The sequence below is a fragment of the Quercus robur genome, chromosome 4 (assembly GCF_932294415.1).
Source record: "Quercus robur chromosome 4, dhQueRobu3.1, whole genome shotgun sequence".
NCBI classification, from domain to species: domain Eukaryota; kingdom Viridiplantae; phylum Streptophyta; class Magnoliopsida; order Fagales; family Fagaceae; genus Quercus; species Quercus robur.
In genome coordinates, this window is record NC_065537.1 from 32175039 (window position 1) to 32200694 (window position 25656).

General features: G+C 34.9%; 1 protein-coding gene across 1 annotated transcript; it reads left to right on the forward strand.

The window, feature by feature from the left end:
- Positions 1–5469: 5469 nt before the first annotated feature.
- On the forward strand, positions 5470–14332 carry LOC126721144 (disease resistance protein RPM1-like). The gene is made up of 2 exons (XM_050424163.1): positions 5470–8272; positions 14082–14332. The coding sequence occupies exon 1, from the start codon at positions 5698–5700 to the stop codon at positions 8242–8244; it is 2547 nt and encodes an 848-aa protein (XP_050280120.1). The 5' UTR covers positions 5470–5697; the 3' UTR covers positions 8245–8272; positions 14082–14332.
- Positions 14333–25656: the final 11324 nt, after the last annotated feature.

Sequence of the window (25656 nt, forward strand, 5' to 3'; positions counted from 1 at the left end):
AGGTTCTAAGGAATTAGGAACTAATGTATTAGAACTTCATTTTGTAATGTTGGCAAACCATGATCAAAACATTTTAGTCTTATTTAAACTTGCTCAAAGTATGTGGTTGTATGTAAAGTTGGAATCGAGTAGCTGCAGGATTTACTGTGTAAATCTGCCTGGCTCGATCGATCGAGAATTAGACTCGATCGATCAAAAGTCGTGCAGATTGTTTTTTTTTTTGCATAATTTTCAATTCAGCCCAAGTCCATTTGACGTGTAGGGTTTTATGTTTTGTCTTAATTATAAAAGGGAAAACCCTAACCACATTTTAGAGTTGCTCTTTATGCTGTGTGTGTGAATCTTCTGTGAGATCTATAGGTGATTGCCTTCACATACACTTAGGGTTTCTAAGATTCAAGATTATGTCAGGTGATCAATTCAATTGTTGATTCAAGAGCTTAAAGATACATAAGCGGGAGTGCTTGTACTTATTGGGAATCCAAGAAAGAAGTAATCCGTGGACTCGGAGCTATCACGTGGTCATGGTAGTAAGTTTCCTACTCGAGGTAGCAATAGGATGTTAATGGTCTAAGTCGCTATTGTGTAAATTTCAATTATTTCATAGTGGATTCAGTTTACCTTGAAAATAACTAGATTAAATCCTCCCTAGGTTTTTTTTACCGATTTGGTTTTCCTGGGTTATTATATTGTTGTATTCTTTATTTTCTGCACTTTACAATAATATGATGTTTGTGTTAACCTAGACTTGATAATTTGACTAAGTAATCACTTGGCTTATTAACTAGGTTAATTTGATTATGTTTTAAGGGGTCTAAAAACAAACAAAAGAAATTGAGGTGGATGAGGAAAAGGTGAAGGCTATCAAGGAATGACCCACACCTAAGTCAATCACTGAGGTAAGAAGTTTTCATAGTTTGGCTAGTTTTTATCACTGATTTGTCAAAGATTTCAATACACTAGCCACACCACTCACTGAAATTGTTAAAAAAATTTGTGGGTTTTAAATGGGGTAGTGAGCAAGATCGTGCATTTATTGAAATTAAAGAAAAGTTATGTAGTGCTCCTTTATTAGCATTACCTGATTTTTCTAAAACTTTTGAGATTAAGTGTGATGCCTCAGGAATAGGTATTGGAGCTGTTTTGATGCAGGAGAAGAGGCCAATAGCTAAATGGGGCAGTTTTGAACTATCCAACATATGACAAGGAGCTTTCTGCATTGGTGAGAGCATTGGAGACTTGGCAACATTACCTTTGGCCGAAAGAATTTGTTATACATACCAACCATGAGTCCTTGAAGCACTTGAAGGGACAAGGTAAGTTGAATAGAAGACATGCCAAGTGGGTGGAATTCATTGAGACATTCCCTTATGTAATCAAATACAAACAAGGTAAGGAAAATATTGTAGCTGATGCATTATCAAGAAGGTATGCCTTTGTCTCTCCTTTAAATGCAAAGTTATTAGGATTTGAATATGTTAAAGAATTGTATGTTAAAGAATTGTATGCTAATGATGATGACTTTGCTAGTGTGTATGGAACGTGTGAGAAGGCAGTATTTGGTAAAATTTTATAGACTAGATGGGTACTTGTTTAGAGAAAATAGACTTTGTGAGTCTAATAGTTCTATGCGTGAGTTGCTTCTCATGAAGCACATAGAGGTGGTTTAATGGGTCATTTTGGTGTAAGGAAAACTTTAGACGTGTTACATGATCATTTTTTTGACCAAAGATGAAATGTGATGTGGAGAGAGCTTGTGCTAGATGCATTACCTATAGGCAGGCCAAATCTAGAGTCTTACCACATGGATTATATACTCCTTTGCCCGTACCTAGTGCACCTTGGGTCGATATTTCTATGGATTTTGTTTTAGGCTTGCCTAGGTCAAGGAAAGGTAGGGATTCAATTTTTGTGGTTGTTGATATGTTTTCAAAGATGGCACATTTCCTATATTGTCATAAAACTAATGATGCAACCTACATCACTAATTTGTTCTTTAGAGAGATACTACGACTCCATGGTATTCCTAGGAGTATTGTGTCTGATCGTGATGTTAAGTTCCTTAACTATTTTTGTAAAGTCTTGTGGAGAAAGTTGGGAGCTAAACTATTATTTTCGACTACTTGTCACCCCTAAACGGATGGATAAACTAAGGTAGTGAATAGAATTTTATCTACTTTGTCGCGTACTATAATTTAGAAGAATTTAAAAAATTGGGCGAATTGTTTGCCATTCATTGAGTTTGCATATAATCGAAGTGTTCATTCTACTACAAATTTTTCACCATTTGAGATTGTTTATGGTTTTAATCTACTAACTCCTTTGGATTTGCTGCCTTTACCAGTTAATGAAATGACTAATTTGGATGGTTAAAAGAAGGTTGAGATGGTGAAGAAACTCCATGAAAGTGTACGACAACATATAGAAAAGAAAAATGAGCAATATGCGACCAATGCCAACAAGGGCTGTCGACAAGTCTTCTTTGAATTGGGTGATTGGGTTTGGGTGCAAATGAGAAAAGAAAGATTTCCAACCCATAGGCAGTCCAAGCTACATCCTAGAGGGGATGGTCCATTTCAAGTCCTTGAGAGAATTAATGATAATGCATACAAGTTGGATCTTCTAGGTGAGTATAACATTAGTGCTACAATTGATGTTTTTGATCTTTCTCCTTTTGATGTAGGTGACGATTCAAGGACGAATCCTTTTGAAGAGAGGAGGAATGATGAAAATCAACAAGCATTAAAGGATCCTTGCATATTCCAATTGGGCCTATTACTAAAGCAAGATCTAAGAAGATCAAAGAAGCACTTAATGGGTTGATTCAAGATATTTGGGCTAATCCTAACATAGGACATTCCAAGCTTGGTCCAAAAGAAGATGAAGGCTTAATAAATTTAATCCAAGCTATTGAGGGCTGATTTAGCTTAATTGGGCGTGATTTATGGTGTGAATTAATGGCTGATTGACTTTCCAGCTCCATATTAATTAATAGATATTTTTCCTATTCTGGAGTTACTAATTTCAGACCAAATCTATCTTAATTTTAGACTTATTTATTTAGAACTTTTTTTATTTTTTATATTTTCCTATTTTTATTCATGTCTCATAAATAGCATGCACTCATTGTAATAGAGGATTTATTGAATAAAAATCAGAAAAAGGTAAGACTTTGCTTTTCTTTTGGTTCTTCAAGAACTGTGAACTTATTAGGGATTCTTCCTTGTAGCGTTCAAATTTTATATATTTGATTTGTGATTCAGTTATAATCATTGGGTCAAGGTCTGTTACTTATACCTTTGGTTCGCGTTTCATTTATAAACATTGGGTAGGGGTTTCTATCAAAATCTGAATTTTAGCTTTCTTGAGCAAGTATTCCAATATTATTTGTTGGGTCTCAAAGCGTGTAGATTGAGGTTCGCATCATGTCCGCTTAGTTGACGACCTTAAGTTTGAGAAAACGACCTTCTGGGTGCAAGTTCATGACCTTCCAATTAGGTACATGAACACAAAAGCAACTGATAAAATTTGCGAAGTCTTAAGTCATATCATACCCACAAAGACTCTAGCAAATTCTGAGGGGGAGAATTTCATTTGGGTAAGAGTTTCTATGGATATCTCTGAACCCCTGTGTCATGGTTGCCTAGTTTCCTTAGGGAAAGATAAAGAAGTGTGGATTAGCTTTAAATATGAATGTTTGCCAAATATTTGCTACTGGTGTGGCTGTCTCGATCACGACGACAAGGATTATGCACTCTGGCTGGAAAGTGAAGGAACACTCTCATCAACTCAAAGACAATTTGGTCTGAGTATGCGAGCACCACCTTTCTTTACTTCACGCAAATCAGTTATCTCTGTACTTGGTTTCTATAAGTCAAAAGTTGGGCCATCAACTCAATCGATCAAAACAGCTCAAGAAGATCCTATTACTGATCATTAGAAATCATGTGCATAGGGTACTGGTGTTGCCTAATCAGAGCAGGGTTCAGGGGAGTCAGTGCTGAAGAAGGATCCAATATATGTGCATTTAAGGCAAATCAATGATTTTTGGTAACGCCTGATTCCTTGCTTGTATCACGGGATAAGTTATTCTCCAAGATAGCTGGCCAACGGAAAGAAAGTGAAAGGTAAACTCAAAATTTCGAAGGTGCATCCATCAATTCAAGAAACCCCATATATGGGGTTAAAGTCATTAATGAGCCACAGGGAAAAACTGATCCAACGACACTTAATTCCATTCCACACTTAACTCCTAGCCTGAATTCCCAGTTTCGATCTTTGTTCAATGTGATCTCTCATCTTTTCATAGTAGCTAGTTTTCGTCTTGACCCTCCACATGGAGGGTGGTTGAATCCCCCTAAATGCTTGTCCCATCCCACCTTTAGGGAAGTGTTGAGTGAGCTATAGCTTGTCTTGGCACTGTTCTGGTGTCATTCAGCCATTAATTCGGCTGACCTAACTGGTGCAATGTATTCAATGCGGAGGCGATGGGTGCTTCCTTAACACGTTTCCCACTCCCTTTCCTTTTACACTTCCAAACAAGGGGTGTTACTCCTCCCCGTTACCTTGGGGTGGTTACCTTTGGGACAAGGTTCCTTTCTTCCTCCTTGGGTTGTTTAGTGGTCCTTGTTCAAACCCTTTCTTCATGTAATGCTAACTATCCCACTATTGTTTCTACTTGTTGGGCCTATACGCTCCTCAGGTGTGCCCCAACAGTGGAGCTATCCTTAAATCCTCATTGGGTCCATATGCTCCTTGGGCACAGCCTAGTAGGGGTGCTGTCCTTGGACCCCCACACAACACTTTAACTAAAAATATAGTTCTTGTAAAAAAGAAAAGAAAAGACTAATAATATGGTAAAAAGTGGGTCTAAAAGTCATAATTGCGCCAAGTGTCTGTATATATATATATATATATATATATATTTTTCACATAATTTATTCTATCGTAATAAACCCCATATTCTTCTTTCTTTTAATATTAAAAATAGGATGCTAGTGAGATTGATAAATTAATAAAATTTTATATAAAGGAAAACATATTTCAAAAATAAAATTCAAATTTTAACCAAGTTTCATCAGGATTAAATTATAGAAATACAAGTAAGAATGACTAAAATTTTCAGTATTAAATAAAAAATTTTAAAAATGATGAATGATTAAATTAAAGTTAAAATTTAGTTTGGTGTAAAATTTTAAAATATTTAAAACTTAGCAAATAGAGATTTACCCAAACTGAACTATACCCTTTTTTTTTTTTTTTTTTTTTTTTTTTTGGGAATAAACTGAACTATAGTTAGAATATAATTTTTAGATTCTCAAAAAAAGAGAAAGAAAAGAAAAAAAAAGAAGAAGTAATTTTTAGATTCTCTATATAAAAGGAAAAGAAAAAGGAATAGATGGTATAGCGGTGCACGCAGGGCACGTGCGAGAAAGTTTTGTGCCCTTTATAAATTATTTTATAGTCAGGAGTCCGGATGGGACCGAATCCATCTCTGTTCATCTTTATTCACTTTACTCTTTACGCCTGAATGTAATTGTATAGATCTATAGATCCAATAAATCCATATCTGCTTCTGTTCGATCTCCTTTGTTTTCATGAATCTTGTCTAGCTTGTATTTTCGATCTCCTTTGTTTTCGTGAATCCTATCTAACTTGTATTTTCACCAAAATCGGTCACAAAGTTGATTGCTTAGAATGGCAGAAGTTGCAGTCTTCGGAGCAATAACTCTAGTTGATAAGTTGTCACTGTGGCTCGTCGAAAGTTGGTTTGACTTCAAGCGTATTGAGATTGAAATTGAAGAGCTAAGAAAATGGTTGAATACTATAAAAGTTTACCTGGAGGACACAGAAGGAAGAGAAGATACCGAGGGTTTGAAGCTTCGATCGTATGTGCGGGATTTAGCCTTTGAAATTCAGGATGTAATTGAAGATCTCATGTATGAAGCTACTGAACGCCCCCGTCATCTTCGTCAGGCCATCAAATTTATTTATGCGAGCATGTTTTGTCCATCAAAGCGATTTTCCTCCCGAATGAAAGCGATCAAGTGCAAAATTAGAAGCATCGATGCACTTTGCATTTGTCCCCCCCACGTTCGTACGGTAAGATCAAGTTCCAATTTATTTTTGGGGGATGAACATCATGTGGGCATTGAGAAGCATATAAAGCCTCTTCTTAGTCTTGTTTGCCTTGAAGATTCAAGTGATAAGGTAATTTCAGTAATTGGAGATGCTGGCTCAGGTAAAACAACTCTTATTAGCGAAGTTTACCATATTTTGAATTCAAATTTTAATTGCAAAGCTTGGGTTTCCGTCTCACGCTCTTCTGATGGCTTGTTAGAGAAACTTTGTGAGGCACTGGAATTACCTCACAAAATAAATAAGTTGCGCTCTTGTTTACAACATAAAAGGTACCTCCTTGTTTTAGATGATATTTGGAATGAGAATGAGTGGAATTGGATTAAAAATGTGCTTCCTTCTAATAATACTGGTAGTAGAATAATCATCACCACACGTAAACGCAGTTTAGGTTCTTATTGTGCTAGTTCCAGTCATTATATCTATGATCTCAACCTTCATCCATTAACATGCGAAGAGGCTTGGGAGCTCTTTTGTGATAAGGCCTTCCAGGATGGTAAATGCCCGGATTTTTTGGTTGATTGGTCTGTGAAAATTGTAAAAAGATGTGAAGGATTGCCGCATGCAATTGTTACTATTGGAAAATTCTTGTCAAATAAGCAACAAAGCATGATGGAGTTTAGGAAGGTCCATGATTCCCTTCAATATGAACCAGATAATCCTTTTAGTCACTCTTTCTATAGAATTTTATGGCCAAGTTATTATCGTCTTCCGCCCAATCTCAAGTCTTGTTTCTTGTACTTTGGCCTTTTTCCTGAGGATTACTCTATCAAATGTGGAAGAATAATTCGCCTGTGGGTAGCTGAGGGATTCATTGAACAAAAACGAGGTAAAACTCTAGAGCAAGTGGCGTATGAGTACTTAGATGAGCTAATTCAAATGAGCTTGGTTCAAGTGAGCAGATGGGATTTAGATGGACAAGTAAGGAGTTGTCGAGTTTCTAATCTTGTAAGAGGGTTCATTCTTTCCGAGACTATGAAGGACAACTTCTTTACTGTTGTGAGCAGACAACACACCAGTTTGGGGGGTGAGAAGATCCGGCGCTTATCTCTCCACAATTGCTCCCCCTCTATATTACAAAGCAAGGACCTCTCTTATCTTCGTACATTTTCTCTGTTTGGGGGAGACAATCGAATTGAATCATTTCCCAGAAGTTTTTTCAGAAAGGTCAGGTTGTTGACAGTTTTAGATTTGGAAAATTCAGCCTTGCATCATTTTCCTGAAGAAGCTGTCAAACTCAACCTCCTAACGTACCTAAGTCTGAGGAATACAAAGATAGATTCAGTTCCAAAATCTATTAAGAAGCTTCAAAACTTAATCATTTTGGACCTTAAAGAAACTCTTGTCACCATTTTCCCAATGGAGATCGTTAAACTTCATAAGTTGCTCTTTTTGTTTGTTGGTGGCCGAGGCACATATCAGGCTGCTGTAGGGGCACAAGTGTCTTCAGGAATTGGGTGTTTGACAATGTTAGAGAAACTATCACTTATCAAGGCAAACAACAAGAACCAGAGCATTGTAAAAGAGTTAGGGAACTTGATTCATATGAGGGAACTTGGGATCACAGAACTCAAGGTTGAAGATGGAAAAAATTTGTGTGCATCCATTGAGAAGATGGAGCATCTTTGCTCTTTGTATGTGAACTCAGCAAGCCAGGAGGAGTATCTTGATTTGAATTATGTGACGAACTCTCCTCAACTGATTAATAGTCTAATTCTTGGAGGGAGGTTGGAGGAAATTCCAGCATGGATTGGTAAACTTAACAGTTTGTCTAAAATACAGCTCAAATGGTCAAAATTGCAGAGCAGCCCACTCGAGGCCCTTCAGGCTTTGCCTTCACTAAAGGAGCTTCATCTGTATGATGCTTACACTGGTACGGTGATGGAATTTAGTGCTGAATGCTTTTCAGAATTGAAGATGTTAGAAATTGAACAATGCAATAGGTTAAACAAGGTTGTGATTCAAGAACGAGCATTGCCTAAACTTCAAAAGCTGACAATAAAAAAATGTGATAGCTTGGTCATGGTGCACATAACAAAGAATTTGCTCAGCCAGCTGGAGGAAGTGCTTGTTCCACAAGACCTTATTAGTATGATAAAAGGATGAGAGGCGTTGTCGTTGAAGCACCTCTTTGGTATGGTTTCAATGAACAAAAATATTATTGTTATATTTCCATGTAGCATGCTGCCATGATTGCACATTCATTTTCTTGGATTGTTAAATCTCACATTTCTGTCAAATGAATTAGTAGTAGATATTTGGTTACACTAGTGGCACTACCAATAGTTAGTAGCTTGAAGGTTACGGTCCATTATTTCTAATACATTGAGCACAATAACTTATAAAAAAAAAAAACATTTGGCACAATACATATTGAGATTCTTTCTTGTAATAGTAGTAGTAGGACTCCCAGTAGTATTAGGATTACTAGTTTGACTAGTAAAATAAAACCTAATACATACTAACTTGGACCCAAAGAAAATAAACCTAAGATGCTTAGAATTTCTTAGAAGATTCTGGACTCAACTAAATTTCCAAAATACCCTTAATTCGCAGGAATTGTAGTAATTATAGATTTGCCATGGATATGAAATTATGAATTGACCATAACTAATAAAATAAAAACCCAAATTAAAAACTGTTTTAACCCTAAAGACTCAAACTTAGACCATTAAAATGGCACGACTTTCACTTCAATTGGACTTCAAACGAGTACCCAATAAAATAATTCTTTGAATAGGCGAATTTGCAAAATAATAGCATATTACTCTTCCATGACTTCATCGATATGTTAATTGATAAATAGGAGCATATAAGCATTTTTTCAAGCTCTTGAGACAAGGAAGTAAGGTCTTTCTAGAGGTTGCCATCAGTTTTAATCTTACGCTTTCATGGTGACATATATGTATTGGCCTGAATTTTTCTTTTTTAATCTTCTACGTCTCAATTTTTATATCAAAAACCTCAATTTAGTATTTTTGAGCTTATGAGTTTGTCAATTCATGTTTAATGAATAGCAGGTTTTTTGAAGATAATGAGATAACTATGCTAGATCTCAAGTTATTCTGTTTTTAGAACCTTAATGGACTGGTTGTTGGCGTTGAGAATCCATTCTTTCTTTACTTTTCTTGATTTACTTGATTTATGTAATTTTCTTTGATATTAATAAATCTTTATTACTTATATATATATATATATATATATAAATTCATGTTTAATGAATGTATTTAAATAGAAATTGTAATTTGTAAATTATTGTTTATATGATATTTGTTCATGCTTCTTGGGCCAAAGTTTGTTGTCTACACTTTTTTTGCTAAAAAATTTCCTCTATGACATAAGTAATATATTATTTGGACAGATTTATAATGTTCGAAATACCCATATAATTTTTTTTCCATCCCAATATTATGTGAATATGTTTGGAATATTTGGACTTTTTTTGATTGTGTATGCTCACAAAAATGATTTATGGTTTATTTAAGAAATGGTTATCCATGTTTGAATTTGAAACTTTGTTGATTGTGGAGTCCTGCTCTTTCCATGGTGGAATAATATATGGCAATCTGTTAGCAATTGGTGTCATCTGACCTTACCCATAGGATATAATATATACAAATCTGTTCGTTACTAGTGCCATATGGCCCTGTCAAGAGGGATTAAAAATGTTGTAAGAGCCTTGTCTTTACTAGAGGCTTTCCTTTTGAATCGCTGGATTGTCAATGTCCTGCAATTGTTCATACATTCTACTATGGATTTATAGTTTTCTGTCGAGGATGAAAGAAAGGTCTGATGGGTTGGGAGAGGCAATGTTGGAATAATGTGGACAGTATTTTGTGGTAGTGAAGAAAGATTGGGAAAGGTAACGAAGAATTTGGACCCATAGGATATAGGTGGCACACACCCATTATCCTTCTACTGCTAGGAGCTGGTGGTAGTTGCTCTTTTATGAAGCAGACTAAGTCATTTGGTTTGTCTCTTCGATTGGAAGCTGAAAAATTATGTTTAGTGATTAATAGAGGAGTCACACCATCTGTAAAAACAGTGCAAAGAGGGTTGAAGTCTGTGAGAGCTCACGCTCAGGCAAAGAGACAATTTTCAAAAGAAACATTGCTAGACAATTAATGTGTTCACCTCAAAGAGGGTAGAAGTCACAGAGTATTGAAGCCGCAGAACTGGGTGATCATAGAAGCACTGCTTATTATCCTAGAAAATACACACCATGAACCAGCAAATGAAGAGTTAATTAGTCTTTGATATAGAAGCATTAGCAACATGGGAAACCTATAGAAAAGATTATCATCATTGAATATCATGGCATACCAATAAGATAGATCAAGCTCCAGTCACAATACCAAAAAATGACCCTTTCTTGTATTAGAGTGAGGGATAACGGTGAATGGTCTTTCAAATCACTATCTCCACTACACACAACTCTACATTTAACTTTAGCTATCATCCAAGTCCAGATTTGTAGTGTTAGTGGGTTAGTGTCAGCAGTCCCTGTTTTGTGGACAATGATTAACATTTTCAAACATTCACAAATCTTACATCTCCATAATTACAGAGCATGCATAATTTGTCATTTATCTCGAATCTTCAGTTTACACAGCTCAACTAGGAAGTTTGTTCCATGCAATCTTCTAGATTAGCATGTTCAGATATTCCTAAATCTTACTGCTCCATTATTTCTTCTATTCAATATTGGTTGGTTGAATCTGTAAGCCAATTGAGAAGTGAAATTACTCAAATGTGTGTAGGGTCCAAGTTACCTTATATGTTTGCTGATCTTGTGACAAGTGGATTTTGAGGATATTTGAATATTTGATGCTAATCTTCTTAAAAATCAGCCCAAATAAGTTCTTTATTCCACTGGACTGGACTTGCAGTGATTAACTCCAAGACCCAGTTTGGATGGAATGGAAAGAGGAAGGAAAGTACCAAAATTTTGCTTTAAATTGCACCTTGTGTTTCCAGTGGGGGATGGACCTTCTTTCCTTCTCAGCTCTTAGTTACAACAACATAGTAGCTATTGTTTCACTGGTTGAGAGTTCCTTTTTTTTTTTTTTTTGGGTTTCTAGCTTGTCTTGGCTAGAGTTTTTCCTCTGTATCTTTTGCTCATCTTTTATCAGAGAATTATTCTGAGGGTTTCTTCCCTGTTTTGTCGTAGGGTACTTGTTGTTTTGTTGATTAATAATGTTCACTGATTTACACAAAAAAAAAAAAAAAAACTCTTGAGACTAAGTTGATTTGTACAGGCTTGGGGGATGCTTTGGTTGTAGTTTGAAATTAGGAAGGAATGGTATCGATGGGTCTTCCCACATCTTACACCCAATCTCATTACTAATTTTAGACTTTTATTCATTGGTATCCATGGTTCTTCCCGCACCTCACCACCCAGAATTTCTTTCTACTGCCATGAGCTCTTAAAAGGTATTTTTTAGACTTTTATTGCATTGAAGGGCATGCCTCTCAAGCATTTACAATTTAGAATTTTCACCCATGGTTTGTCTTCTCCAATTATCTTCCATATGGCAACCCATTCATTTTAGAACATGCAGATTTTTGAAAATTGAGAGAGGACATAGTATAAATTGGTGAGGCTACTGCTATTGGCCTTATTAGATAGTCCCTTGCTATTTCCTGGACTTGACTCTGAATCTTTTACACAACTTCATTGAGAGTGTGGCTCTGTGACTCGCTGCAACTCAATGGAAGGCTGAGGTATTTTGAGTGGAAATCTGCTTTACTGGGGTTAACATAGGAGCAAATCTCTGTGGCTTTTGATTAATTAACATTTTTGCTAAAATTACATTTGAATTCTTGGCATTGACAGAATGACTTAATGATAATTGAAATTTCTCTATGCATTATTTGATAGCTATGGCTGGTTTCTTTCTGCCTTAGCAAAGATTAGAAGACCTTGAGTGAATTTTAATGATATACACTGTTGTAAGGCCCATCCCAGAATAAGGAAAAAAGAGGGACCAACTTTAAAAGCTAGGGACGAGGAACTAGGGATTTTATCATGTTAATTGAAGAGAAAGAGAGAGACAATGAGGGCTAGAGGCAGTCATCCAATGTCCAAGCTAGATTCTCAATTAGGTATTCACTTTATCCATCTTTCTGTGTTCTCTATCAGAATAACCTTTAGGTGCCAATAATGGATTATAACCTCAAAATCTATTGCAAGTGTGTAAAACTTGTGAGATACTAGGTGTCGAGAAAATGTTATACTTTTCGTGAAGCTGCGTCAAACTTGTGAGATAGGCTTGACTGCTTGACAAATACCTACGTGATAACTTTGCACGTTTTGAATGCCATATAACCAGCTTTAGTTTGGACTGTAGAGAGTACTGCACATGCTGGCATTGAATTGTCATATGAATTCATAAGCTAGGTTGAATTTGACTTTTATTTGGATATGATCTGTTAGTATAGAATATTAACTATGTACATTAGGATTTCCCAGAGAACCTTGATGGGTCCCTTTTGATGACATCACAATGTGGTGAGAATAACTCTAATAGTACTATATCTATGCTGTTTAGGGGGAAAAAAAAAGATGTTTGGGAGGATTATAATGGGGTAAAACTGGGCAGGCAGTAATTCTTACCTAATTAGGATTGACTCGCTGCAGAATGCAGTCTGACGACATTGACTTGGATTATTTATAATTCGATTGAGGAGTTGAATATTGACTTCAAATTTTGGTACAGTTGGTCAATATATAGAAGCTTATATCTTGAAAATTTTGAGATTTGTAAATTTCTTTTTTTATGTTAAATCTAGGGTAGAAGTAGGCTGATCTGCTGTGACAATCACATTAGAATACATGACATTTGGAATCTTTCACAGCAGCTGAGAATGGCCTTGTCAGTATAGTGCATATGAGGTTCAGAAAATAGATAAACTTGTACAACATTATGTTTGAACTTGAGGTAGCGGATTGAAACAAAATGATTTTTAAGTCCTTATTTTCTGTGTTCATGTTGTAATGTTGATCAATAAATGTGAGCATATAGGCATTTCTTCGAACTCAGACAAGGTTTTTCTAGTGGTTACCATCAGTTAATACAGTATCTTAAATTTTTGAGGTAACATATATGTATAGCTGATTTTCTTTGTAAATCTTCTACTTCTCAATTTTCATTTGAAAAATCTCAAATTAGTATTTTTGAGCTTATGAGTTTGTCAATTTATGTATAACAAATGTACTTCAATAATTATTATTATTTGTTAACTACTGTTCTGATATGATATCTGGTCATACTTCCAGGGCCAAACACTTTGTTGTCTATAGACTTTATACTTCATTTGCTAAAGAAATTCACTTATGAAATAAGTAATATAGTTTTTAGACAGATTATGATGTTAGAAATTCCCAAATAAATTTTTGTAATCAGATATTTTAACTTGAATTATGATGCTATGTGAATATGTTTATAATCTTTAGTCTCAGACTCTGTTTTGATATGCATGCTAGCAATATGATTTATGGTTTATTTAAGAAACAGTTATTCATATTTGAATTTGAAACTTAGTTTACTGTGGAGTCTAGTCCTGTCCATAGGATCATCTGACGTTTACATTAAGGGTATAATTTATACATATTTGTTCAGTACTGGTATCATTTGGCCCTGCCAAGAGGGGTTAAAAATGTTGGAATTATTCACTCACAGGACTGTATGTTATGTGGCACATGCCTAACCATGATTGTTTATGTATATGTATTTGAAAGATAATTATTATGTTAGCGAAAATTCATGTATTTTCTATTGGAAATAAATTATTCTATTTGTCCTTATTCCACATTAAATTTATCATACCTGGTGTTCAGATTTCTGTTATGAAATAGGGAAACAAAATCTTACTGTTAACTTGGCATTATGTATTTTGCTACTAAGTTGTGAAGCTCATCCATTTCTATTCTGATGTTTCAGATATAAAGCTTTGAGGGAAGAATTGATTCGTGGAGTTGCAGAGGCTGGTTTATTAGCTATTTCTGTAATGCTTGGAATTTTCATTGTACTTGGAGACTTTTGGTCATTAGAGATTGTTATCATGGTAATTGCTACATGGAATCGCTAAGAAAAAAAAGAAGGAAAAGAAAAATGAGAGTTAGACTTATATGTATAATAGACATGTTATGGTGAGGATAGTTTGTTTCATTTTTTTTAAAAAAATTAAGTACTAAGAATGTAAAGGTATTATATGTCAGTTTAGTTCAAAAACTTTTATTTATTTATTAATTATTTTTATTACTAAAAGATATATTTAGCTCAAAGTCCATAGAAATATGGATTTGGGTCGTGACTGTAGAGCTTCATCTTTACAAGAAGCTTGCATTTCATTTCAATCGCTAGATTGTCAATGGGCAAAAATGGTCCATTACCATCAATTTTGAAAATAATTTGCTCAAAAACACTGTTTCTGAACAATATAGCAATATACCACTTTTTTTAGGTACTCGAGCTTGGTGAGCTCGAGTACCATGTTTTTTTAAGTCAAACATCTTCTAAAAAAAAAACGCCGCTATAGGGCTCGAAAACGTCACTATAGGGCTTAAAAACGCCACTATAGGGGTCCTTGAACCTGTTATGGGACTTATAAAAAAATTTTGCAGGAAAACGCCGCTATAGGGTCCAAAAACGTCACTATAGGGCTTAAAAACGCCACTATAGGGCCCCGTGAACCTGTTATGGGGACTTATAAAAAAATTTTTGCAGAAAAACGCCGCTATAGGGCCCGAAAACGTCACTATAGGGCCCCTTAACCTGGTATGGGGGCTTAAAAACACCGCTATAGGGCCCGAAAACGTCACTATAGGGCTTAAAAACGCCACTATAGGGCTCCTTGAATATGGGGCGATAGTGGATTAAAAAAACATGGTACTCGAGCTCACCAAGCTCGAGTACCTAAAAAAGTGGTATATTGCTATATTGTTCGGAAACAGTGTTTCTGGGCAAATTATTTTCAAAATTAATGGTAATGGGCCATTTTTGCCTTGTCAATGTCCTTGAATTATTAATCCATTCTAATATGGACTTTTAGGGCCCGTTTATAGGGAGGGACGAAGGAGGGGGTGGAGGGGAGTAGAGAAGAGATGGCTGAAAATAGGCTAATTTTAGGTAAAATTTACTCTACCCTACTCCTCCTCAATCCAAACGGATCATTAGTTGTGTCTAGAGTGATAGAAGAGTGGGATGGGTGGGGGGAGAGGCCATGTTAGAATTATGTTCATCAATTTGACCCTTGGTCTACTGGTGCCGTGAGTGCTCGTTGGCATCCAAAGAAGGCTATGATTTATCATTGCTTTCTTGATTCTCAACACAATCTCTTGGGCACATGGATCCTTTCCTTTGAAATCTTTTTGGTTCCTAGACAACCAAACCTGGTCAAAGGATATTGTTAGGAAAGTAATGAAGTGATGACTAGTCTCAATGGATACTTATTGGTTCAGAGGAATGTAGTCTAGCTGGAAGCAATCTGTTCTTACTCTCCATTGCGAAGAGCCCATTTATTCATATCTTCGCTTGGATGGGCAGGTCAATGTTCCATCATTTTGTCTTTGCATTTCATTATCTTCACTTCACCTAGATTTTCTAGGTCTTCTTGGAGGTTTAGAAATCTCTATTCCAGCAATTGGTTCAACATCAGTTTTGGGAATATTTGTCTATGTTCATGTAGGGAATATATATATATATATATATATATATATATATTGAAAAACGAAGTTTCAATTTGTGAGAAATGAAGTATGGGAGATGATAAAGCTTGGGTGAACTCCTCTCGAATTGAAAAAACTGGATTTCTCAATATTACTTGTTTGACTAGACCAAGAGCAGAAGGCATGAAAACCAATGTTTTACATTATAGTCAGTACTTCTATGCCGAGTATGAATAGGCAAGGGGATAAATACAAAAGAGGTTGAGATTGCCCCATTTATTAGCTTTGTGCATTTGACTTTTGATATGCATTGTTAGATTCGGTGAATGAATTTCTCATTAAAAACCGATTGGTATCTTGGTTTGATAATAGAGCTATCATTAAGAGCGGACGCCATAGGTTGAACTATCTTAAAAAAATAATAATAATAATAATAATAAATAAAAAATAAAAAGAAAAAAGAAAAGAAGAAGAATTGTAGCAAGAGTTAGTCATAGGAGACATGACTTTGAAAAATCAACTTTAATACTCAGTTGGTCATTTTTTTTTCCCAAAGCTGTGTACTATTTCCTTACATACCACTAAATTCTGTGGGATTGAGATCAAGTATAATACTTGTGGACGCCCCCCCCCCCCCCCCCCCCCCCCCCCCAACAAAAAAAAAAGTTTGAGAACTTTTTGTTTGGGTTTTGTTGCTCATTAGGTCCTTGGCAACATGACTTATATGTGCTTGTGTATCTAGGGTAGTGTGTGTGTGTGTGTGTAAGTCCATTTTTCTTATTTTTATTTTAGCAGTCCCCACCAAAAAATGGTTTTGTATTAGGTGTGATTGGTTCCCTAGATGTCTAATTTAGTTTAAGTTACCTAATTAACTAAACCAAATTTTAAAGGTTCATTAATTAAGGTAAACCAAAAGTCTTTGAATGAGAGATCTTGGACTCAGACGTTTGGTTACATGTGAGGAAGGTGTTAGGCAACCCATAACACCTATCCGAAGATAGTATCTCATTTTAATTTATTCCCAATGTTAACTCTTTATGAAAAAATAGAATAATTGGCATTTTGATTTTTTTTTTTAAATGTTTTTTTGCAAACAATACCCACACACCCACACACCCACACACATGTGAGTGAATATTTACATATAGCTATCATGTGAATATTAACTTCAACAAAAATATATACAATCAAAACATGTAAGATATATACATAAGTACCATGTGAGAGAGAGCATACAAGTATACAATACAATAGCATGTGAATATTTATTTATTACAAAGCTAGCATGTGGATACCATGTACTATACAAAAACAAACACAATGCCTTAAAAGAGAGGGTTGGAAGAATAGTGTTGGAAAAACTGGTTTTGTATCTCATACAAAACCCACAACGAAAGCAACATACAAAACCCATAGCGGAAGTAACACAAGGATCTACTTCATTCATGAAAGATAACATGTAACCTTGAATTCTAGAACAAAGAAAAGAGAGCATACCTTGATGCAGTGAGATTCAAAAACAAAATTTGAGAATACTTTCAATCTTCATCCCAATTCCACATGGTGCCCAAGATGAGTGGTCTCTCAATCGGTTCTTGTGTACATTGATTTTCCTTTGGAAAAGTGTATATCCAAGATTCTATAGAGAAAAACTATTTTATCTTCTTTTAATCATACGTACATCTTAACCTCCTTGGCAGTTACTTTATTTAATAACTCTTATTATATAAATAACTGATTATCTAATTAGATTAGCCTTTTGGGCCAAAGGGACTAATAAGGCTTTAGCTCCAATGGGTCTTAGACTTATCTGTCAACTCTTGACAAGCACAACATTAGTTCTTAGACAATCATAACAAAATAAGAAAGAGGATTAGCTTGCTAAACTTGGCTCGTTGACATATTCAAATCCAAGAAGGGAACCAATCTCCAATGCGGGTAACCTCACAGGGGAATCCTACCATAGAAATTACCTATTTTGGAAAATGGACCTAAGTGGCTAAATCTCATATTTTTAACTTGCTAGAGAGTAGGGTATTGAGAGGGAGAGAAGTGGGAAGCCTACTGGTGCGTGCTTTTCACTCTATCATTCCTATTTTCTTGCTCACTCTTAGTTATCTAATTTTTCTTTGTTTATGTTCTATGTTTTTCTTTGTTTCCTACTTCTCTTTTTTCAGTTTTTTCTCCTATTCCTCCTTGTTCCCATTTTGTTGTTCACTGTGCATGGCTAAGGCCTTTTTATACTGCCTGCCATGATAAGATTTACCATTTTACCTCTCAACTACTTTTGGCATGTTGTGGGTGTCCTTCTCGAACTGCCCACTGGTCCACTGGCTGCCTAGCCACCACCACTATCCTATGTTGGCTACGCCACGCTTCATTCCCAGACAAAAATTGTTTTGTTTTGTTTTCTTGCTTCCTATAACATTCCCATCTAGATAAGTGCTGAGTTTCTCTCTTACTAACTCCTATAACATGCACCTAGTAATTCCAGCTCATGTTTGCCTCTTTTGGGTGGTATGTTATCCCAGCAGGACATTTGCCCCAAAAGAGCTTGAGCAAGAACCCTAGAATAGGTTTCCCTCCTTCTCCCTACCACCAGACCACACTTTTTTTTTTCTAACTCATGGCCCATCGCCCTTATATTGGCTGGGTACAAGTAGGTGGTGCCTGAGTCTTGTGTATACTCCACCCCCATATGAGTCCATTGTTTGTCTGGTGTTCACGTGTTTGCCATTGTTTGCGAGTTTGTTTGGTCTTGCTGCATGCTCTGCTGCTTGTTTAACTTTTTGTGGCGTGGATGAGTCATTGGGTCTTCATTCTTTGCATCTCGTTTCTTCTTTGGGCTGGGTATTGCTTGGGTGTGGGCTTTTTCTTCTTTCATTCAGCCCGTGTCTCCTTTCATTTCTGGTTCGTGGGCTAGTTGATACTCCTGCCATGCCACTGCATTGTTTCTGCCATGATATTGTTTAACATTGTTTGTTGGACTTCTTTTGGGCCTGTTGTGCCAGTTTCATGTGTTATTCATTTCTTTAGTTTACATTGCCCAGTATTCCTATTGGGTCAGTCCATACAACATCTTGGGCTTCCTTGGCTCATTTTATTCCTTTGGGCATCCTCGGCCCATCCCATCCTTTGGGCATCCTTGGCCCATTTTATTTTTCTTGCTTCTTACATTCTCATGGGCTTTTGCTAAATCTTTTGGGATTCCCCGGTCCAATTACCACATCCTTACCTTTGGTCTTTTAAATCAATTTCATTTACTAATTCCTTTATTTGGGCTCTTTCGACCCGTTTTGTGATTTCTTTCTATTTCTCATAATTCCCACAGGCTTACTACTTCATTCTTTAGGGCTTCCTTGGCCCATTTGCTTGCTTGGGAGCCAGCTTGTTACTTTGTGGGCTCGTGGACCATTATTCCTACCATTCGTGCTTAATGGTTTTTACTTTACTATTTTCTTTCTTCGCCTTTTTTCATATTGTTGGGATTCTTTTGCCATTGGCCCTTTTGCCAAAATATGGGCATCAACACTCGTTTTCCAGAGAAATGAGCTTAGCTTCTTAGCAAATGCAAGTCCAAAAAGGGAGCTGATCTCCAATGTGAGTAATCTCAAAGAAGGCATCTGCCATAGAGATTGCGCACTTTGGAAAAAGAACCTAGATGGATTAAACTTTAACTCTTAATTTCTCAGAGAGTGGGTTTGTCAAGAGGGAGAGAAATGGGTAGCCTATTGATGCATGCCCTTATTCCTATTACTTATTCTTTTCTCTGGTTTATTGTGTTTTATTTTCTTTTCTCTCCTTTTCTTGCTTGTTCTACCTCTACCTCTACTACTAAATTGTTTTTTCTCTAACTTATCTAAGTGCAGAAAAAGAGTAAATGAAGTGCAATAAATCGGTAACACTACTCTAAGCTATATGCAAACCACAATGAGCAATAAACGTAAAACTTAAAGAGTAGGGAAGAGAGATACAAATATAATATAATACCGAGATGTGTTATCGAAGAGGAAACTTAAGTACTCGGCAAAAAATCTCTCCGCGACCCTCCAAGTCGAAATCGATCAATTAGTGAATAAGTTGGAGTACACGAATATCAAAAAGACCCTCTAAGCCTAATCTACCCAATGTACTTGAGCCCTCCAAGCTCCTGCTACCAACGGACTTTTCAGAGTCTTGTCTTCACTAGCTTTTCGGATCCCGCAATTCCGCTTGATTGCATCCGCCACTCAATGGCTTCTTCCAATACTTCCCAAAGGCACCAAAACTTCTCTCAACACTTAAAATAGGTGAGGTAAGTGTTTGGGCTAAGAAACTCTCAAGGATGTATAGATGGAGAGGTGGGAGTAGAGAAAAACCAAGAGAATTTGTGTAGATGATTGTGGGTATGACAATCTCTAACTCTCAAGTGTTTTGCTAGGGTTTTCTCTCTTAAAAGAACTCCTTACAATTTTGTGAGTAATGAGGGTATATATAGTGTGTGTAAAGAATTTAGAAAAGCACTTTTCATTTTTGCCAAATAGAGAGTTTTGTGGGTATCTCGCGAGATGACCTTTCTTAAGAAGTACTTGCGAAATGACAGGCTGGCATGACTCTTCAGTTTCTAATCATGTGCTTCACATGTGGCCTTTACAAAGGCTAGTTGGAAATCACAACTTTACAAATGTAAATAAAATACCAACTTTTTGGTGATGCAAATGCAAAATGCTTCTTCTTCACCATTTTTTTTTGGATAGTAATGTAGCTACAGTCTTGCCAAGTAAGTAATTATAGAATTGTATGATATATGGATGTATGTATTTATGCACATTCTTATTTGAAAAAACATTTGTAGACTGTCTTATAAATTGCATTAAACACATCCACTTCATTTGAACATAAACATCAACCAAGCACTCCTTTTTTTTTTGGAAAAACTAAGCCTTAGAACATCCAACAATTTCATAATACTGTTTGGCATGTTACAAACAACATCAAATTCTTTTTTTTTTGAGATCCCAAAGAGTTACAAATTCACCAATTGCTAATGTCTAAGTGAATTCAAAATATAGATGGTATGGCTGTATTATTTACCTCTTTTACATATAAATTGGAAATTTATTGAACTCATATGATGGTGTACACAAAACGAAGTTAAGATTTATAAAAGCATATGTAAGTACATGGGAAGGAGCATAGTTTTAGACAATGAGAAAATGCAAAAGTGCAAAAGTCTTACGGGAAGCATTGAACACTACGTACTTATGTTTATTCGCACATACAACAACGTAAGTTTGAGAAAATCATATTCCAGTAAATCTGTATCAATTTCAAAAGTGGACTCACTATATAATAATAATATAATTGAATATGATATAAAAATGATATACTATATTATTCGTTAACGTTCATAAAATAAATTTTTGCCTATTAAGAGATAAAGGTAAATTGAAAATTGAAAATTAAAAATAAAATTTTAAATCCATAAATTTGGACACATTTAATTTTTAGCTTTAACTATTTGTGGTAATGACTTTAAATCGTCATATGTTTTATTAAAAGAAAAGAAAAGGCTATGAGCACACACGCAAGGTGCGTGTGGATAGGCTAGTAAACACTGTTATTATTGTTTCTTCCAAAAAATTTTAGATTTATGCCGGATTTTTTGGGATTTAGATTTTTTGTGCTTTAATAGAATTCTAATTTTTTTTTTTGGGTGGAAAATACACCATCTTCCCATAAATATCCTATAAAAGTCTCATTTGATAATGTGTATTGGAAGAGGCTTCAACTACCAAACCTTGGAATTGTATGATTATAGCCCTAGTGATTTTTGAGATGAGAAACCCAGTTATAGTTAGTAGAGGCAAAGGAGGAGTAAGAGGAGGGCTAGATGAAGGACCAAAATATTCAAGAGGCAAAGAAGACAAAAAGAAGAAAATACCTATAAAGGTGATGAGTGTTGATGTGATCGGATCAGTGAATTACCAAAATCTTTTGAAATTGAGGTATATCTAAACATTTCAAGTCATCTATTTTTTTCTCTATACACACATATCTAGGTGGGTTTTGAACTGATGGTCTCACCATCTACCCAAACATGTGAAAGGAAGTGTCATTTGAGCCAAGGCTACTTGGCCCTTTCAAGTCATTAATTTATATAAATATGCAAAAGAGGAAACTTGTAGAAAGTTGAACCTTAAAACACTAAAATGGTTAATGATCTAACATGTGGTTATGCTATCTTTGAATTATTGATTTCAAAATGATTGTGTTTTGGTTGAAGTATTATTGAACTAGCATGGTTTGCACTGGAAATAGCATTTACACCTGTAAACCTTCTAATTCACTATACAGAAACTACTCTCCATCCTTCAGTTTCTTGCGCCTTTTTTTTTTTCTTCTCTCAAGTTTGTGTCTTTCTATTCCCCATTTCTCTTCTTCTATTATAAACTCTTCCGTCTTCTTTAACAAACTTTAATTGGAGTGGGTGAAAGGTGAAAGCATCTCATGCCATATAATTGGACCATATATAGTAGCCTTGCAAGTTGCAACACTACTAAAATGTACAATAGGCTTGTATGTTTACACACATCCATGTAAATATTATGTTGAGTTAAAATGAATTGACCCCTTTGCAAATTAATTAATTACCCAAGTTAATTAATTAGTCAAATTACATGCAATAGCGTGGTAGTACAAACAAATCACCAAATAACTAAATGCAACGAAAAATAAATTTGACATAGGTGATTTGTTTACAAATGGGGAAAACCACCAAGGCAAAACCCCACTGGGTGAATTTAAGGTAACCACTCCCAAGAATCCACTATTATCAATCACAAACGGTTACAAGTAAAAGGAATCCTAGTACCCAATACCAACTTACAATTGAACCCTTACCCCAATACCCAATTGGACTTATATTGTAGCGTCGATCTCTCCGTTCAATGCACGAATCCCAGTAGGTAACTAACCAATGATGCACGGATCCCAGTATGTGACTAACTCACCAACTTGAAGAAGATGTTGGCTGCAAATTTCATCAGTTCATTAGTTGATCAATAATGAAGATTAAGAAGCTCCTTGGTCATAAAACCCTTGGTTTAAAGATGTAGTAGCTTCTACAGAGAGAATGATGAACTAGAGCAATTTCTGCCTTCGGTCACAATATGCATGTATTATCACTTTGCATCACCTTGCACCCTTATGACGGCTCTTTAAATAATCCTTATATATGTCTAGGGTTGTGAGAAAAGAAACCCTATACAAATACTCATGGATATGCGTGTAATCAGATCTGGAAAACCTAATTTCGTAATTCTCGACAGATACAGCTTGTGTCGAGTTTTTGTCGAGCTTCAACATTAAATCTCGATAGAAGTCTTTTTGTCGAGATTGCTGTCAAGCTTTAATGAACAACACTTCCTTCACTTGTTTCTTGGTCAGACTTGCATGGCTTCAATACTTAACTTGAACACTTGTTTCTTGAAGTACTAAACCCAACCTAGATCTACTCAATTACAAGTAAAGTGTGTTTTATCAAAGAATTAGCCAATTACATAAATATGTCCCTAACATATTATATTAAAACTTTTTCTTGCACCTCTTTTTTTCTCCTTTTGGATTATCTTTTCAAAATTTAATTTTATTCCAAAATTAGAATACATAACATAATTGATTTGTTGGCTTTAGTTGGACAAATTTATAGCTTTCTATCACAGATACAGACTTCAATCCTATCTTTTTTTAATTGGTATGAATATTGTTAGTTGAAAGTTAAGTTGTCTCCATAGATTAAAGTGTTTGCTGAGTTTGTAATATATAGAGGAGAAAATGGAGAAACCTCATTCAATGTTAAAACTGGAAAAAAAAAAAAAAGTAAATATTTATTTTAATTAATTTATCATGTTATTGATGTGACACTAAGCAATTTATTGTCATGTTAGTTTATAAACCTGTTGTTGTAAAATTTTTAGTTGCTATAACACTTTCCAAACATTTACTTGTGGAATTAATAAACAGATTCGAATAAAGGAAAGGAAACTTACCCATCTTCTTGATAGCTCCATTTTTTGGATCATAGAGGTGTTCAAAGAAGAAAATGTGCTCAAAGATAGCAGTGCTATCCAAAGATGGGGATATATTTTTGCCTCCTCAGTTCAAAATTTTCTTGTATTGCTGTAACATCCATTTTCAAAAGCAAGCATACAAGACATACTTTTCAGAAAGTAGGATCAAAAGTAGTTCACATAGCTCCTCAATATGTGATTGCATGCTATTGCAAACTAAGCATGAAATTGCTTATTCTCATCTTCAAGTTTCTTTTCATCATGTGTACTTGAAGAGTCTTCAACTACCAAGCCTTTAAACTGTACGGTTATGCCTTTAATGGTTTTTTAGATGAGAAACACAATTACAGTTAGTAGAGGAAGATGAGAAGGAAAAGAAGAATAACAAGAAGTAAATACTTATGAAGCTAATAATAAATATTAATGTAATCAAATTAGTGAATTACCATAATGTTTATCTAGATTTTTGATTCATGGTTATTGAAAATTAAAAATGAAAATATCAAAACTTTGTTAGCTAAATGACTTATAATAGTATGGCATACGTCATCTGTTAGCTAATCAACATTCTTCAAAGGATTCTCTAGTGATGAGGAATGAGGCAATTCAAACTGGTATTTAGTAAATATAGATACTGCATACTGGGTAGTAATGGTTTGAGTTATAGAATTATTAAATGTAAGAGTTTTTGAGATATTGACAAACGATTGTTTAATTGTACCTAAACTATAATTTACACTTTCATATATTTTTCTCTCTAATAAATTTGCTATATAACTAATTTATAAAAACAATCTTAACTATTGCACAATCTTCTACCATGTTGAACCCTCTAAAAAGGCTAGAATATGTGAAAGAGAGGCCGTTAGATACTTTAATTCAGAATCAATTATAAATAATTTTAATACAATAAAACAGAATAATACATAACTTTATTAAGTTAAAAGCTAATCTATAAAATAAAGTATTTGTTTTGAGTATGAATTTTTTTGATCTAAGATTTTTTTTTTTTTTTTTAAAAATACTTAGTTTGGTTCCCTAGATTAATTTCTAGACTCCACCACTGATCGTAATAGATGCCTTAGCTAGAAAAATGTAAGCTTTTTATTTTATTTTATTTTATTTTATTTTTTTTTTAAGGGCACATATCAGAGGAAAAGCATGCTAATTTTAAAATTTTGTTTATTTATTTATTTATTTATTTTTGTTTTCAATTTAATTTGCTTGATGGGTTTGTGAAAGGTTAATATGCAGATAACTTAGTTGGAGGGGAATGCTTGGAAAGGGTCCACTCTCTTTCTATCAAAATGAAAAACACCATTTTTGTTGCTTTTTTTTTTTTTTTTTTTTTTTTTTTTTTTTTTTTCACTCTCAATGGCTTTGTATTTTATCATTAGAAACCACAAGTATTATTTCTTCCCCACCCCCCAAAAAAGTTTTTTTATCTTACCTCCATAAAAAAATACTTAATAAATCAAAAATGTTGGGTCATTTTTGCAAGGTTGATCCTCATGAGGAAATATAGTGACTACAAACTAGATTTGTTTATGTGATAATTTACTTTCTTTTTTGGGTTAAGAAAAATGCGTTAATTTACTAAATCTAGCATTTGAGTTTGGATAATTAAGTACCTTATTAAATTGAGATTAAAATTACCTACATTACCTACTCACTAAATACAATATGGAGATTAAAATCCACTACCATATCATTCTATCTCAATGAGAAACTAACTACATGTCTAGTTGAAAAGTATTGGAAGTAAGCCAAACTTGGTAGGAATACGATGTAATTGCG